The sequence below is a fragment of the Cylas formicarius genome, unplaced genomic scaffold, assembly GCF_029955315.1.
Source record: "Cylas formicarius isolate icCylForm1 unplaced genomic scaffold, icCylForm1.1 PGA_scaffold_1__22_contigs__length_36826433, whole genome shotgun sequence".
Taxonomy (NCBI): domain Eukaryota; kingdom Metazoa; phylum Arthropoda; class Insecta; order Coleoptera; family Brentidae; genus Cylas; species Cylas formicarius.
Window position 1 is genome coordinate 8902704 of NW_026844264.1, and position 16988 is coordinate 8919691.

The following is a 16988-nucleotide window of genomic DNA, read 5'->3' on the forward strand; positions in this document are numbered from 1 at the left end:
AGTTCTCCCCACAGTAAAAGGTCTGTGTTTTCTGCTTTTCTGAATGGTTGTGGTTTCATACATTGCTCAGGAATTAGCGTCAATTCATAACTTATTGCGATCTGATGTATTTGCTTTGAGAAAGAACTTTTTCGCTCCGCTCTGGTTCATATTTGGTTGACAGTAAAAAACAATTAACTTCAGTAATCTTTATTACCCGGTATGAAAACTTAATAATTATGAGTTCTGCCCCGTTATTATTTGCTTGTTCTCGATGCTTTACTCGCCATCCCTTCGAGGAATTATCTGCAGGTCAACAGCTTTGCAAAGTAAGTCTAGAAGGTGCTTCACCTTTTAAATGGTTTTAAAAATATAAACACGCCAATAGCATTCCTGCAGAAACAAATAGTTTGTCGACTAGTTAACTACGTTTTAAGGAATATTTTAACCTTACATTTTAGTACAATTTAATTTTTAAGGATTCTTTTTTGCAATTATTTAATTTTCATTGGTATAAGCAAAGGTGTTCTTTTTCAGGAATGTCGTGGTACTTTTCCAGTGGTGAAATGCACATATTGTCGCTCAGAATTTCAACAAACATCGAAAGGTAGTACCAGCGCAATTTGTAAGAAATGTGAACAGAATGTTAAAGCGTATGGAAAACCCACTGCCTGCGAGTATTGTAACATAATAGCAGCTTTCATAGGTAATAAATGCCAGAGATGCACAAATTCAGAAATTAAATATGGCCCTCCTGTGAATTGCGAGCAGTGCAAGCAGAAGTGCGCATTTGACCGACATGATGATGACAAAAAGGTAATATAAGGTAGACAGTTATTAGTGTTGTCTTAATTTAGAAAGATCACTTTTGGTAGGTTGATGGGAAATTGTTATGCTGGCTTTGTACCTTATCATTCAAAAGGGCACTGGCCAAAACTAAACAGGGGGATGCAGAACGCAGAGCTACATTAAAACGGACGCAAGGTCATAAAAAGAAAGATGGAAAGTGGGTGATAATTTGTAAAGTGGTGCAAATTTATTTTATTTAAGGCGTTCCATTTTTATAGATTACGTAGTCACAGTAAACGACCCAACCGACCTGAGATCAAACTGCCGATTCCAGACGGGCAGCCTCCTGTTAAAATGGCTAGAAATAATTCTGTACCTGGTGTGGTTGGATCTGACTTAGATCCCAATAGTTCCGATCATGTTGTCGCCATGACACAACTCAGAGAGCAAATTGCTAGTTTGAAAAAGCAAATTGTTCAGAAAGATGCACAACTACTAGGCAAAGATAAACAGGTAAGCACATAAAAAGCACATTAATTAAATAAAAAATAGCATGAAAATATTATTATTATTATTTTTTATTCTTTAGATTACTGAGTTGAAGGCGAAACATTTTACAACCGAATCAGAATGGAGAGCTAAAATGAAAACCAACCAAAAGGAACATGACGATAAAGTTGACAGCCTAAATAAACGTGTTGCTGGCCTCTTGAAAGAAGTTGCGGGTCTTTCCAAGTCGGCCAAGAAAACCAACAAGAATATTACCATTACAAATTCAGATGCAAATAACAGCAGCGGAACGGACAGCCCCAGCGTACCATAGAATGCATGATATTTATGATGTTTATGTAAATAATGGTAAGAATTGGTTTCATTTTTAATTTTCTGTATTTCTTGTCCTTTCATCATTTGTTTTTTTGAAAATTTATTTTGAAGGCAACAAAACATATTTCTGGAGGGTTGATGAGAGGACAATATTGGTTATATCAAAGTGTTTTATTATACCCAGGAATTTTCTTCTAGGGTTATATTTATTTGCAACCGCTGTAATTTGTCCTAGAAATTTTTATATTAAATAAATCGTCAAGAAAATATTCGTAAGGGCGTTCTTTTTTAAAATTCGTGTTTCGGTCGCCACCCCAAAGGAGACCAGACAAGCCTTTCGCCTTGCCATGTTTCAAATTTGTCATTTGTTTGTGTGAGAATGGAACTTTGAAAAGGTCAACTATTAATTTATTTCATAAGAATTAAGATTAAGCGCTTTGCTCAGTGGGAAATGCACTAAAATTCCGATTCTTTAAACTTTCATTATTGTCAATTTGTCAATGTTGGATTTGAGATTTGCGTGTTTATGATTCCTGAGAGAACTGATTGGTCTGTTGAGCTCATAGAACAAATTCTTAATATTATCCTAACCTCATTTCTCATGGTTAATAAACTTGTATAACGCGATTGGATAAAACCACAGTTTTTTACCATTTTATCAATAGCTTGTTCTGTCTCTTTTGGTTTTAATGTCGCTGGTAGGGATGAACAGTGTTATACCAGAAAAAAAACTCGATCCTGCCCGTTATTCGTTTTTAACAGTCTCACATTTAATTGTCGAGATGAACGGAGGTTGCACGGTAATACAATGGATTTTAAGCACTTCAGACTGAAAAGTTATTCGGGGGAATATGAAATATTTCGAAAATTTCCTCACATAATTATTTCAAATATAGGAACGCACCTATATAATCAAAACTAACTATGTCGACGCTTTGCCTGTGTACAGAATATAGGCACCAGCATAAAATATTATCGAGACAGTTTAGGCATTCAATATGCGTATGCGTTAGTCATTTCAGACTGCGCCTTCAACCAATAAGATCTCGCGGCGTTCAACAATCAACATGGCCGCTGAAAGTATGTCAATTCGAAGATTACTTAAGATGTTTTCAGGGGAAAAACAACTTAAGTATGCTATTTAGGAATAATAATAATAATAATTTCCCTTCTGTAGAAAAATGTAATAGCAGTGTGAGGGACATCAAGTATTTACCGCACTAATGTTATCTAATGGCTATAAAACCCTTATTTTTCTTATTCCGACGAATCTATTCAAAGATTACATTTTTACACGTATCTATACCGGGTGACCTATTGCGAGTATCAGAAGAACGAATACCGAATTTATTTGATTAGCTACATCTGTGATGACGTCACACTCCGATAAAACTTAAACTATATTCCGGTGTGTCTCCAAACCTTGTCCGCAAAGTAAAAGAGGTAAATTTCAATTTTAAGAAACAATTTCTAGCATATTTTTTTAGTAGGTTTGTTTTCCGTTACAATACAGAGCGTTGTTTTTTACCATCCGCTACTCTAAAATACGATAGATTTTAGTCACGGATGGTCATTTGACGATTGTTAGCTCTATAGAAACCCAACACATTGATGTACTTCTTCAGGCATTCGTCTAAAGTGGCAGTTATTAAAGAAGTTTTAATTAAAAAAAGAAACTAACAAAAGTTGTAGTTTGCTTTTATCAGTGTATTCCAATTTTCATAACAATGAACTTAAAACAAAAAATACAAAATTTCCGTCTAAATTTTGGCTAGAATTTGACTCTGTCAATTTAGGCTAGGAAACACTCCGTATAAAGGGTGTAATTCGCTCTCACATTACTTTTTATAAAACTTCTGGACTCCTCCTGCGTTGGTTTTTGTTGAGTCTAACTTACTACCGTTTCGCCAATCATCCTGTCGGCTTCTTCAAAGTTTAATTGAAACTGTTAAGTTTAAATTTCAGTTAAGAAATTAACAAACTCAACAACTCAACAAAAACCTACGCAGGAGGAATCCAGAAATTTTGTAAAAAGTATTACAGTGGCCTGTGGAAGTTTCTTTGAAAAAAAAAAATTATCACGTTTTTTAAAATTTCAGTGCTTATCAAGTTAGAGGTTATGTGAAACGAAACGTGATCGTTGTAAAAATTTATTCAGCTACGTTTCCGCGAAAAATGATGGTTTAATTGGGACACGCTGTTAATGTTGTATTCCCTACTCCGCCGTAACCTTTACCCGTTTTCCTTAATTTTTGTTAAAGGGTTTATTGCGCCCATGTTTAAATTCGTATAGAAAGCCGGATATATTAGTTTTATGCCAAGATAGACTTGTTTTCCGTTGTTCTACTACTTCTAAAATTCCCTCTTTGAATTGCTTTGGAACGATGTTTCGATCAAAAAGAAAGATTGATTGATTGATTTCTGAAAATAGGTGTAAGCAATGGTACCTACGTATACAAATAATCAGATTCAATATATAGAAACATCAAAGACGTCATTTTTTCGAAGAAGCAACAACGTCGCTTTGTGGAAGATATTTTAAATTGCTAGATCGCAGTCGTAAATAACCTGCTATTATACATCCTACTTTTTTTTATTCATAAAAGTCTAGTTGGCCCGCGAATCACCCCGTATATTTGGCAGCCAGGATATCCGTAATGAATTTTTTTTGCAAAAATATTTATATTTTTTAAGTATACTTTTAAAATATTATATTATATTATTTATACAAGGTGTAGAGAAGTAACAGGTTTCTTATTTTTATTCGAACACCCTGCTAGTGAGTCATTTTTAAATTCCTCTGGATTTTTTAGACATATTTTATATATCTGTTGTATACTTGGGGTTGATTTCATTATAGAAAGCAATCTACTTCAATGGTTGATATTTTGAAAATAAATATTATTTTAATTTTAAAAAATATTTAAATAAGTTAAAATGTTTTTATAAAGTTAACGTGATAAGGTTTTAAAACGTTTTTTCAATGTGACAATGCAATGACGACGTAACACGTCATAAAAAAAACAATAGAGAACTTCAGAAACGTCATTATTTTAGCTTACTGTGAGTTTGGAAATCCATTTTTAAAAGTTTTATGTCACCTCACCCAGTCATTTTTTTTGTTATTTTAACCCAAAAAATTGATCTCTATCAAACGTTTTTCTTAAAAAAACTAAATAATGGGAAAAGTGCTAATAGTAAAGTAAACAAATTAAAAAGGCAATTTAGAAAAAAATATGTCAAAATCTGATTTTTTTTTATAGAAATTTATACTTTTTATACAATAGTTTTTGCATAATAGGGATGAAGTTTTTATAAGTTTATAGTCTTCATTTAAAACAGTGTTTGTGTGTTCTGGATATTTTTTGAACAATGTTTAAAAATGTTTTTGACAAAATTTGTTTCATTTTTAGAAATTAATCAACAAACAATTTAACAACAATTACACAATTCTCTCTATATATAGTGCTGATAAAAACTATGGAAGCTTTTAATAATGTTTATATATATTAATGTATGAAGTAAGCTTGAGCATAAATTAGGAGAAGTTACTGATATACTATGTTTAACAAATATAAAGAAACGTTTATGGTTGAAAATAAGTATGAAATTTCTTTATAAATTGTATTTTAAAGTAAGCAGTGTTGATACTACAGTGCAAATAGTTATTTTCATCTAGAATTATAGTCCGAGCCGGGAAGACATCAAAGGATTGATGAAATGACTTTCAAAATATTGAAACCCCCGAAAATCACCCAGACAAAGTAATAATTAAATCTCGAAATAGTTTTGGCATTGAAATAACCCGTAGAGCGATAAACGATTCCGTTTAATCAACGGAGGTCTTCATGGAATATTTGCTGTTAAAAAACCGCTTCCCTCTAAGAAGAATCGAGAGGCCCGAATGGCCACAACTCTACTGTAAAACATAGAGGAGGGAACGTAGTGGTCTGGGGATGTTTTTCTTGATCTGAGACAGACAAGTATAGAGAAAAACGGATAGATTTCAATACAAAGAGATATTGGAAAATCAAATTGTAGCAGAGATGCCATCCAAGACAGTAAAAGAATGATTTATAATGGGAAAACATAAAGGCCGTCCCAATCGCCAGATCTGAATCCTATTAAACATCTTTGGGATGTTTTGGATCGGGGTATTCTAATGAATTCCAATATTAAAAATCAACAGGAACTCTTTAGTATTTTGAATCAGAAAAACTGCAAAAGTTTCTATACTTATTTCCAGTTTTTATTTGAAATTTCTTTAAAATCTAAAAATATGACATAATTTGCAGAAACAGATGTGCTCAAGATATTAAAAAGTTTCTATTCTTTTTCTTTTTTTTTTTCATCAAATGCCCATTATAAGATATGAAAAATGCGGTATTTCCATTTGAAAAAAAAATTATAACGATTTTTTCATTTAAATGTTTAATGTTATATTTTGATCACCCTGTATTTATTTATTTTTAAAATATCACAACATACCGCTAAAATATATGTACAAACAATATATAAACAAATTAACCCCATATATCTGGCAAAGGCTTTCAATCGGATAAATTAATGTATATGCAAACTTCTCTTTTAAGAATAATACTGGTATAGATTATTATACATGAAATATGTCGAGAAGGTTACGAGGAAATCAAAAATGCCGTAGTATATATGGTGTTATATTTAATATAAGAAAATCGATACTACCACGTATATAAAGCAATATAATATATTAATAATATCTAAATCTTTTCGTTTTCGTTACACGGTCTGACATAAGTGATTATCCCATATTAAACGGACCGCCCCGTACTATGATCCACTGATAGATCGTGAGTAATTCGACCAATCGTTTATTTTAATCGGTATTTACCTGAAAAATTGGTCGCTGCGTAGGTAACGAAATACGAAATTTCATCGACGTGTTCCGCCGCCGGCTTTGTCTGTATTCTGTTTGCCGCGCTTCAGTGTGACAACCAGAATCGTTAAGGGGCATTGACGATGGGCGGCGCGAGGTGCGGTGCACGACGCGGCCCTTACCATAGGCGCGGCATCGGGGCAATTTCGCACCGGCGACCGTCATTTTAATTCGCGTCAAATTTGGAAAATTCGCGGTTTTCAAAGGACCTACGAAACTTTTGGTGTTCTATGTCCGGCGAAACAAAAGTAACCCTTGTATCGCGCACCCTCTATAAAATAGGAAAACGGTAAATGCAAAAATTGACGCTCTCGACGAGACCTTAAAGTTACGGCCAATAATTTATTTTTTGCTCATTACTGCGACAACCTGAAAATTTTTGAGTAATACTAATTTTTTTTGTGTTATTTCCGCAAGTCTCGCGCGTTTTCTAGTTCAACAATTTTTTTGATCGAACATACGGTTCTCCAGGTTTTTCGGTCCGGAAAAAATGATTCAAAATTATTAAAAAAATACTTTGCGGTACTTGATCCCGACTAGTTTCGATAGGATGAATCTGGGGATGGCAGTCTAACTTCACATTTCAACCCGATAGCTCGAAATTTCGGGCACTTACTTTGAATTATAACCACTTTCGCATCACGGCCAATGTTAGCCAACAAAAATGGCTGTCGGTTTCGGATGGCCTTAATATTTTGCTGGCCATTGCGGATCGGCTGGTACTAGAACGTGGGGAAACTTAGCTGTAATAGTTCGAATGTTATTATTCTTCAAAAACCTGTCGAATGTTCGTTACGGAGAACAGAGAAAAGAAAAAAGTTTTTAGTTACCCAGATCTCGAGTTCAGTGTAGAATGTATGTAGGATTATGCATTGCATATTGTAAATTTGTAATTCTCAAATCCTAACCTCGTATTTCGCTTTACGATAAAGCACGTTTGCGCCATTTTACCAATTAAAATTTGAATAATTCTAATGTCACTATTTTTGTTGCGTTTAAGATTTTTATTTGCCAATTGCGGAATTCGAATGAGTTTACTTGTTTCTTTGACTCGATTCATGCTTTACTTTAAAATTTCTGAAAATAAATATTTAAGAAGATAAATTCAAAAGTTACGCACTCAGGAATTTTAAGAAAAAGTTTATATAAATTCATTAACTTAGATGTCCAATAATAAGCTGAAAAAATGAAAATGAAGTCGAGGTTTTTGTAGTTTAATAACGCCAAAAATACAATGACAAACAAAAGCAGAATCAAGGCCCTCCGTTTTTTTTTTTAATGACGGGGGTTCTTTGAGATTTAGATAATATTAAATTGGTTTTTGAATTTTGCAAGTGAAGAACAGACGGGACAAACGATCTAGGTTCACTTTGGGCAAGTTTTAAGATAGAACAGTTTGAAAGTGTCCTATTATTAACCGCCTTATAAAGCAACTATCACCAAAAACATATTTTTAAACTAGAAAATATAACTAACTACATAAAAAAATATGAAAAGCCTGTTTAAATCCGAAAGAAATTTTGTTTAAACTCCTTTTTAGGAAACAGACGTTTCTCTTTTCTGAAAAATGTGGTCGATTTACAGTTTCTGTAGAGGAGAAAAGATGTTTTACTTCTATCAAAAAATGATAAAAAAAGGCATCTAAGTCATTATCACCCCTATTGTTATTACTGGTCGGCAACTCCAAGTAGCAATTTTGTTGTTTTCCAGAGATGCTCTAGGATTGGTTATCGGATTTAGTTCGGTTATTCGTCGTTGGACTTGACGGTTCTTTCATTGTACGTTTGTTTCTCAATCGTTTTGCTATAGACGAAATTAAATCCGCTAGCTGAACTGCCATTTGACGTAATAATCCTGATTTTCCACATTTTGGAGTTAGATCGTTTTTCCAGTGTGTTTTTGGTTAGTGAAAAAATAATGACGAGCTATGGTAGTTATTTCACATTTCGATTATATTAACTTGGATTTTGATTTGCCAGTGATTAATTTGCGTAAATGGAGCTGCAAAAGCATTAAACAAAGTTGAAACAACTATTTTGAAAAATACAAACACGATTTTAATAAGTCATTGAAATTCGATGCCAGTTTATGCCCGGTGTCCTTATTTGTATTTGGTTAGTTTATTGTTTTTGCATTAAAAAAGTGCAACAATAAACTAAAGCTTTGATTTGATTTTTATTGGATTCTAACCTCACAAGATCAAAACACATGAATACCCATATTAGGGTTGCCAACCGTACTATATATATACCAATTTATTGCATGTCAGCTTAAACGTACTATACACTGTTTCGAGTCAATCTGTAATGCACAGTCCAAAAAATTTGTCACTTTCACCTTTATTTCACAAAAGACTACATTTCATCTGGAAAAAGTGAGCGACCCTAGCTCCTACCGAAATAATTGAATTTACTTACATTAGACTGATTTTCACTGACGAAAACACATTCTATTCATTACAGGTAAATTGTGTGAGTTTTCTGCGAATTTTGTCTTTTCTTACAAACCAGGCATCCTATCCAAGTATCCAAATATTCTTTTCAAAAGTCATATTTGGTAAATCGCGGTAAACAATAGAATGAAACATTTTTTTGTTATTTGTTTATGTGTTTTGTTATTGTCCACTTTCATATGTTGCCTTTTTCGAAGAAACATCCGAACAGCCGAAAAAAAAACATTGACCTCGCTACCGCGTGCAAAGATTAACGTTCGATCTTCGAATCGCCTTAAATACTACATTATTCGGTTCGTTCAACTCTCGTACTCGGCAACCGACGCCGCCACTGGTCGGAAACACACCCGGCCGATGAAGGACCACTAACTTGATCCCTCCCCAGACAAGCCAGTCCCAGAATGGCGTGGTTTGAGTTTCGCTCGGCCTGCCACTAGTCCGCGTCGTTTAAATTCGAGGCAGGGAAATTTTCGTCTTAAAAATAACGTTATCACGCCCCGTCGTGATAGCTGTTATCGTTTTGCAAACCCATGTGATCGTTCGGACGTCAATTTTTGTATTTTTGGGATTTCGTATCACGCGAAAACGCGAAACAACGGCGGAGTCAAAGTGTGCGCATGCCGTGACGACACAACCGAAGCACGGTTCACACGATCGGAATATACGTTGCCGTTGCGTTCCGTGCAAATTGTTAAAAATATCGAACAAGGCATTTTAAAAACTGAATAATGTTCGGAACCGATGATGATATCTGAGAGACAAACCGGTAACTTTCCCGAAGAAAACTCGATACAGGTGGGTCTTTAGTAGATGTGTTTGGAAAAGGGCGGGCGTTAACCGTACAATTGTGTCGTGGGTGTTACTCTGTCCGCTGGTGTCGTCATCGAGGAGGCGGAGGTCGCGGACCTTCCCTATTCACTGCTTTCGTGGCCGTCTGTCTGGAAATGCCTACTTTCACGGCGATCGTACTAGCAGATTATTTTTCGCTGTGAAAATACCGTTTACCTACCTATTTATAAGTACGTATCGGGTTAGGAATATGCGGTGCGTTAGTGGGGATACGAAGTAGCTGTACATGTATAACGACAGCGTCGTCCCGATTTTTGTTTAATTTAATTAAAGTACAATAATTTTGGGCAAGTTAATCCAAAAATGAGGTAGGAACCCTTAAAGCAAAAATAATTACAATCTTTTAAACCCTAAGCTATAAAACCTAGGTAACAAATTTCGAAGAAGGGCGGTAATTAGAAGATAATTTTTATTTTATTTTTAAAAAATACTTAATTATTAAGTAGACCTTTTACATGTAGGCAAACCTTTGCATTACATGATTTCTTGTATAATTTACAAGCATTTACATTTCTCGCCCTGTTTTTCAAGAATCTCAAGAAAAAACACTGGACTGGAAAAATCATAACTTTAAAAATTAGCTGCCAATGTCGGATGCTAGATATTCCGATATTAGGAACACAACAGTATAAGAGAAACCGAAATGAATTTACTTTAAAGATTTATTATTTTAAAGAACAAAAGGTACAAAATGACGTAGAAAGAAAAAAAAAGTGGTTATTAACCCAAACATTAACTTCCGTTAAGTACATCCTATCCACTAGCGCTTGAAACTTAACCGTTTTCTGATTCCTCTTAAAATTATTCTTTGTATTCTACTTGACTTGTATTTTTATTTCTTGACTATTTTGGTTTAACAAATGCCGTGGAACTACTTTTGGTTTAGGTTCTTTGGCTGTTATTAAGGCAGTGGCACCATCTTTCTTATTAGTGACCGTGTAAGAACAATTTGGCACAGGTCTAGGTTCTACAAGGTTCTTATCTGTGCCAACCAAAACTATATATCAAATATGTTATGGTAACAGTATTTTTTGGTATCTGCTTCATTTTTTTTACTAAACTATAGGGTACCTATGTATCATCGCTCTCATCTCTGTACGGAAACCAAAAGTGTACGATATTGCGGCACATTAGATCCCTCACTTTATAATTTTTTTTTCAAAGAAGAAAGTTTGGCTTAAACATTTTTATATAAATTAAGGGCTTGAAATTTACTGAGTCCCATCGTAGATAATAAAAAAAATTACTTACCTCTGAGAAATATGACGACACTAAATTGCAAATGTCAAATTTTCAATTTTTTGCTCGGCGCCTGCTCTAACGTTAAAGCCACCCGAGCAAAAGGGCATTTTGCCGCTTCAACCGTATAGTAAAAAATACTTATTTTCTACATAAAAATTATAGTATGATATAATTATAATATATTTAAGAAATCTAACGTGGTAAGTTGGTAACAAAACTAATTTATATAGTCTGTCTAAAACTAAGAGAGAAGGTGCGTCAGTATTTTACCTGCTTTCACTCGTATACTAAGCTTGGCAAAATCCACTCATTTAGCTGACAGTGTTCTACCTTTGTCTATTACGAACCGATACCGTACACTCGAGATAGCACCAATTACCGGATAATTACCGAAGTTTCCTCGACAAAACGCAGTCGCATTTTTGAAAAACTGCTGCCGAAACTCGAAAGGCCGTCTTTAATTATTATGGATAATGCACGATATCATTCTATACTTAGTGAAAGTGTAGAAAATGCATCGACAAGATGCGCAGATTAATTACCCAGAAAGTGGTCTAAAATGTGAGTTGCTAAAAATATTCAAAAATTACAAAAAAAACTTTCCATATGCTACAGACGAAATAATTTCTGAAATGAGTCATCAAGTTTTAAGATTGCCTCCATACCATTGTATATTTAATGCCATAGACTTGATGTGGGCTCAGTGCGAAATATTTTTTAATAAAAATATTGTGAGGCACAATATTTTTATTGTGCAGGTGCAGGCAGTGGTATATATTAGGCAAGCAGCTCTCCAGACAGTTACCCAAGAAAATTGGAGCAGTTGTATAAAACATACAGAAAGTATAATAAAAAAAAATACTGATATTAATGTAGCCGAAGGCTGATTTTCTTTAGTAGCGGTACCTAGTTCCAATTTTGGCTCTGAAAATGTTTCATCGTAAATACAAACTAAATATGTGTACTTCTATATTTACTCTTAGCAAAATATGTTTTATATTTTTTTTATATTTTTTAATTTTCCGATTTTTTTGGTATTTATTTAAGAAATTATCATAATTTTTTCATATATTTGAATATTTGCATGTCATTTAGGAACACTCTGATCTATTACCTATTACATAGAAAATACCAAGTACAACTGTTTCTGTCTTTCTTACTCCCAAGTAATATAATCGTGATCGTTAGTGACGGCTGTCTTGCATCGATCATCGATCAGATAGACATTTAGGATAGAACAACATCTGTTGAAGTATAAGTTGAAGCAAGACAAACAATCTATTTTCTTCTGTTCGGCATTTTATTGCCGATTAGGCCATCACAAATCGTACCGACTATAGTTATAAACATATGTGATATGAAAACAGGTAAACTAAAGCTAATTTTTCTTTCTTACTTTTATTTCTGCAAATTTTTGCCTATGAAGTCTCGTTGGAAAGCTATTTCATGCTCAATTGTCAAAGTGGCTAAACCATTAAGACCATCTCGTGTTGTAGAACGTAAAAAGTTGACAGACATGACAGAGTAAAGCTAATCACGCTAATCTGTAGGAATCGAACAATTCAGTGCATGATTTTATTTTCCATTCCCAGCTGAAACGAAAAGAGTTCTATTTAATTTAAATCAGTTGCTTCCTAGACGGGTCTAGAAAGCTCCGCCGCCACTGGTTGTTCGGTTGTCCGTAATTTTGGCTGCTAACTTCACACCACTGTTCTTAGGGCTCTCTTCGCTATGTCTCTTTGGGTAAATTAAGCTTGCCGTCCTTTTATGGATTGCAAACAATAGTATTTTTTAACTGTTAGACAAACCCAGAGAATGTACTAAATGAATTTTTATTTTATTTAAAAGAATCGACAGATATCAATATCGAATATAGTTCGACACTATTTACATGTTTATCTGACGCCGTTTCCAACAGCTGTAATTTAAGTCGTAGAGTCAGTTATCCTGTACTTATTTTAAAATTGTTTCGAATATTTTATACAGGGTGAGTCAAAATGAAAAATATTAATTTTAGTGAAAAATCAATTAAAACCCCTATACTTCCATCAATTACTCCTATTAATGCTCTTTCAATTTTGTGTGAAAATATTCCAAAACTTGAAAGATCTACAGTATAATTCATTCAGATAATAGCATTCATTATACGTTAATACAAAACAATATTTTACGATAGGATTAATATGAAAAATATATTATTAATATTGCTAATAGTTCCAGAAAAAAGCACAAGAACTGTTTAATCAAGTTTCACTTCGAACTATAGGGCAGTATAATAATAATAATAATAATAATAATAATAATAATAATAATAATAATAATAATAACTTAGATTTGCATGGCCAACTTACATTTGATCTAAAAGACGCGATCTGAAAACGTTATTTATTAGTTCAATAATATTTTAGGCTTTATGAATGGTAGAATTCCTAGATTGATGGAAAGAAAGGAATCAATTTTTTGGCTTAGTGCCATATTTTCTCATAATTTAACAAATTTTTGTTCGTAAAAATATGTATACCTCAAAAATTACCCAGTTCAGGTATAGGGGAATGCTTAATAAAATTGAAAGAACATTGATACGAGTAATTAATGGAAGTATAGGTTTCAATTTATTTTTTCACGAAAATTAACTTTAAAGCAAGTATAGGAGTATCGAGAGAGCACTAATAGGAATAAAAGTTAATATTTTTCATTTTGACTCACCCTGTATAAACGACTCGAACTATCTTCAAGTATAGGATAAATGACCGTACCGCTTTATAAAAAAATATAATATTCGTTTTCCACATAATTATGAATCACCATGTATCATGGAAAATAATTTTGTTTTGTTTCCTTTAGGCTTATATACAACTTTGGTATTTAATATTTTTTCTCTAAAACAAATAATAAATGAGATATATTGCTTTGACGCAATATTTGGACTAACTGTATTATCGATATTCTGCCACATTCAAAACGAAAATGTCCCTAGATCGGATCCCGCTGTGTGAAGCAAAAGTAGCAACGCGTTTCGTATATCATTTCGGAAAATTAAAGAGTTTCTGACCGCCTCGTATCTCAAAAGCCCGCGTAGTGGTACTAACAACAATCAATAAACATACATAGTCAAATTAAAATATACCGAAAAGGTTTCGTTTAACCTCTGCTTCGAAAAGTTCATATCGTCGGTGACGTACACCAAGCCGATAGATAAGCGCGCGAACCCCAGTTTGGCCAGACGCGATCCAAGTGAACCCTGCGAAGTGGGCGTTGCCGGCAATATTCGCCGCACGCCCCGATTTTCGCAACGCGGCTGCCGGTATAAATAATAGGCATAAAAACGTCACTTCGGTATTTGTCGTCATTGCACGCGTAAAATCGCGGCGCTTACGCGAAAGATGGACTTTGAAACGCGCTGGTTCAATTATATAAAGTACAGCCTACTTATAAATTCTCCGATTGGACGTCTGATTCCCCGGGCCGTTCTAACGAATCAGAACGATTTAAAAAATATATACTATTGGAAAATGGTTGTTTTCAAATCGGAAAGCGAAATTAAGTGTAACTGTGTGACGATAAGGGACACAAAGTCGGTTAAACAAGTAGCATTTTTCCACTGAAAGCAGAAAAACAATTGAATTTAGGATTTAGGAAAAATGTGGAAAATATACCCAAAAGGTCAAAACTGAAAAAACCGAATTATCAAGACATTTATCTGAAATAATTGTCGCTCATTATTATTATTATTATCCAATTAACTTTCACGGTGTAAGCATTTTATTTTCTTAACGCCGGGGGTTCACTAGTTAACCAGGAACGCACCGTGCACCTTGGGTTACCCTAGTACTCTTCTTAAAATGTGGGCACTTCCCGTTATTGCCGTGGACTGAAGTATGATGTTATGTTTTCCGTGTGAAGGTATCTTTTAAAATTCTTTGTGAGTGTTCCAGTTGCGCCAATTATGATGGGGACAATTTGGATCTTAATATTACACATTCTGCCTATTTCGATGGCTAGGTGCCTGTAATTAAGTAATTTTTCGGCTTCTTTCGCCACAACATTGTTATCGGCTGGAATTGCAACGCCAGCTATCGTACATAAGTTGTTATGTCTATCTTTAATAACAATATCAGGTTGTTGATTCCACAGTATTGTAACATCTTCCTTGCTTGTGACCTGCTCGGCTCTGTGATAATACCAATTTCTGGTGGTGTTAATATCAAAATTTTGGCATATTTTGAAGTGCAACAGTTTAGCCACATTATCATGTACTGTTTATATACTAATTTTTTGCTAGTATACGACAGCCAGAGAGGATATGATTCACTGTTTCTTTCTTTAGGATATTTTTTGAGTAATATCCCGCGACTATTAGGCTTTCTGCCTGTCCCTTAAGATCTCCTTTCGCTAGCCATCCGTAGGTGTATCTAGGATTTATTTCTTGGTTATCATTTTGTCGCGCATACTGTCCATGCATTTGTTTATTCCTCCACTCTGTTTTCAGTTCACTCGATAATTTCTCTTTTATTTTTCTTTTCTGTTTTTCTTCCGTATAATCCTGGTTTCTTGGCAGCCTTAATGATATTCTAAAGGATACAGCTAGTTTAGTTATCGATTTTGTCTTAGGCAGTTCTTCGTCATATACTCTTAGTAGATTTACATATTTGTCTTCTAAGTTGAGTATAGCCGACTTGAAAGTCACTTCTATTTGCAACAGGCCTCGGTCCCCTTGCTTCCTCGATACATATAATTTGTGTATGTCGACTCTTGGGTGTGTTGCATTCTGTACATATTAAGAAGTTTTCTGGTTCCTCTATCTAAAGTTCGTATTTCCTCTAATCTAAAGTCAATAATTCCAAAACTAAATTGAAGAAGGGGTAAGGTGAACTGTCCTATGGCACTGATTTTTTTTTGCTGCTCAATTCTGTTTTTAAAATCTGTCAAATAATAATAATTATTATTATTATTATTATTATTATTATTGGTCTTTTGGACTAGATGGCTATGAGTGGTTGCGAAATAAAACTCCATTTTCCTTTTATTGTTTTATTTGAACGTAAGAAACGATTTTTGAATAAGCGATACCGTAAAATTAATTTTAATATTTGCTATAACAATAATTAACACATTAAAATCAATTTTTTGACTAGTGTTCTATTTGGCAGGGCTGTCATTATTTTGCATAGCCTTTTTTGAACAATTTTTTCTGCGCCTTTATCGAATCTTTAGAAATAATGAAATCGTTCTAGCTAAAAGGAGACGAAAATTTGGTGTTAATATTATTGTTACTGTTATTAAACACTCATAGCCATTCAGTCTAAATGAGAAATGTTCTGATAGTTCGGTAATTTTCAATTTTAGACTATGACCTTTTTGTTCTGTTGATAATTAGATTAATACAGCGTGTTTCATTTAAAAAGAGTACATTTTCCTCATTTTTTCCTAACCCTACATTCAATTGTTTTTCTATTTTCGCCATCAGTGGAAAAAATGCTACCAGTTTGCTAATTTAACCGACTTTGTATCTCTACTCATAACAAAGTTATCAAAAAATATGGGTATTAGCATTTTGTAGCATAGCCATTAATAATAATAATAATAGTAAAAACAATTACACGTTCATTAACCACTTACGAATGTTACCATAACAATACTGTATGCCTGTATTGGGTGCTGTTGAAGTCAAAAATATTTTGCATACTAAATATTAATATAAATAAATGGAATGCCTGATACATATGTATTTAACCATAATATTTATCGCGTAGTTTAACGACGCATTAATTAATACACTGGCCAGCAAAACTAACGAACCACTATTTTTATTTCATAATACTTATCATATATTTTCTTTTCTTAATTAAGTACATTCTTATTGTAATTTAATAAATGTATTAACAAAAGATCAATTTCCAAAAGAAGATAGGAAAAAATAAATTAAAAAAACACAAT

The 16988-nt window shown here is 33.6% G+C and overlaps 2 protein-coding genes across 3 annotated transcripts in view; both read left to right on the top strand.

Moving 5' to 3' along the window:
* Positions 1-1591, top strand: LOC132696831 (protein FAM76A). The gene is made up of 5 exons (XM_060661882.1): positions 1-308; positions 517-795; positions 855-985; positions 1047-1281; positions 1358-1591. Exons 1-5 carry the CDS (start codon positions 219-221, stop codon positions 1589-1591), a joined length of 969 nt encoding a protein of 322 aa, XP_060517865.1. The 5' UTR covers positions 1-218.
* Positions 1490-16988, top strand: part of LOC132696829 (specificity protein transcription factor 3-like) — a 26533-nt gene continuing 11034 nt past the window's right edge. The window contains exon 1 of one of the 2 annotated variants that reach the window (XM_060661881.1): positions 1490-1626. In XM_060661881.1, coding sequence (XP_060517864.1) covers positions 1624-1626 — 3 coding nt within the window. In that variant the 5' untranslated portion in view covers positions 1490-1623. Of the gene's footprint in view, positions 1627-9346; positions 9756-16988 lie in introns of those variants that run through there. The other variant, XM_060661880.1, reaches the window with a different exon arrangement.

Bases quoted from the DNA above. Each gene is read 5' to 3' on its own strand.
- LOC132696831 (XM_060661882.1), top strand. From the start codon at position 219: ATGAGTTCTGCCCCGTTATTATTTGCTTGTTCTCGATGCTTTACTCGC. The intron at 796-854 runs GTAATATAAGGT...CACTTTTGGTAG, and splicing joins GACATGATGATGACAAAAAG to GTTGATGGGAAATTGTTATG. The intron at 1,282-1,357 runs GTAAGCACATAA...TTTATTCTTTAG, and splicing joins TACTAGGCAAAGATAAACAG to ATTACTGAGTTGAAGGCGAA.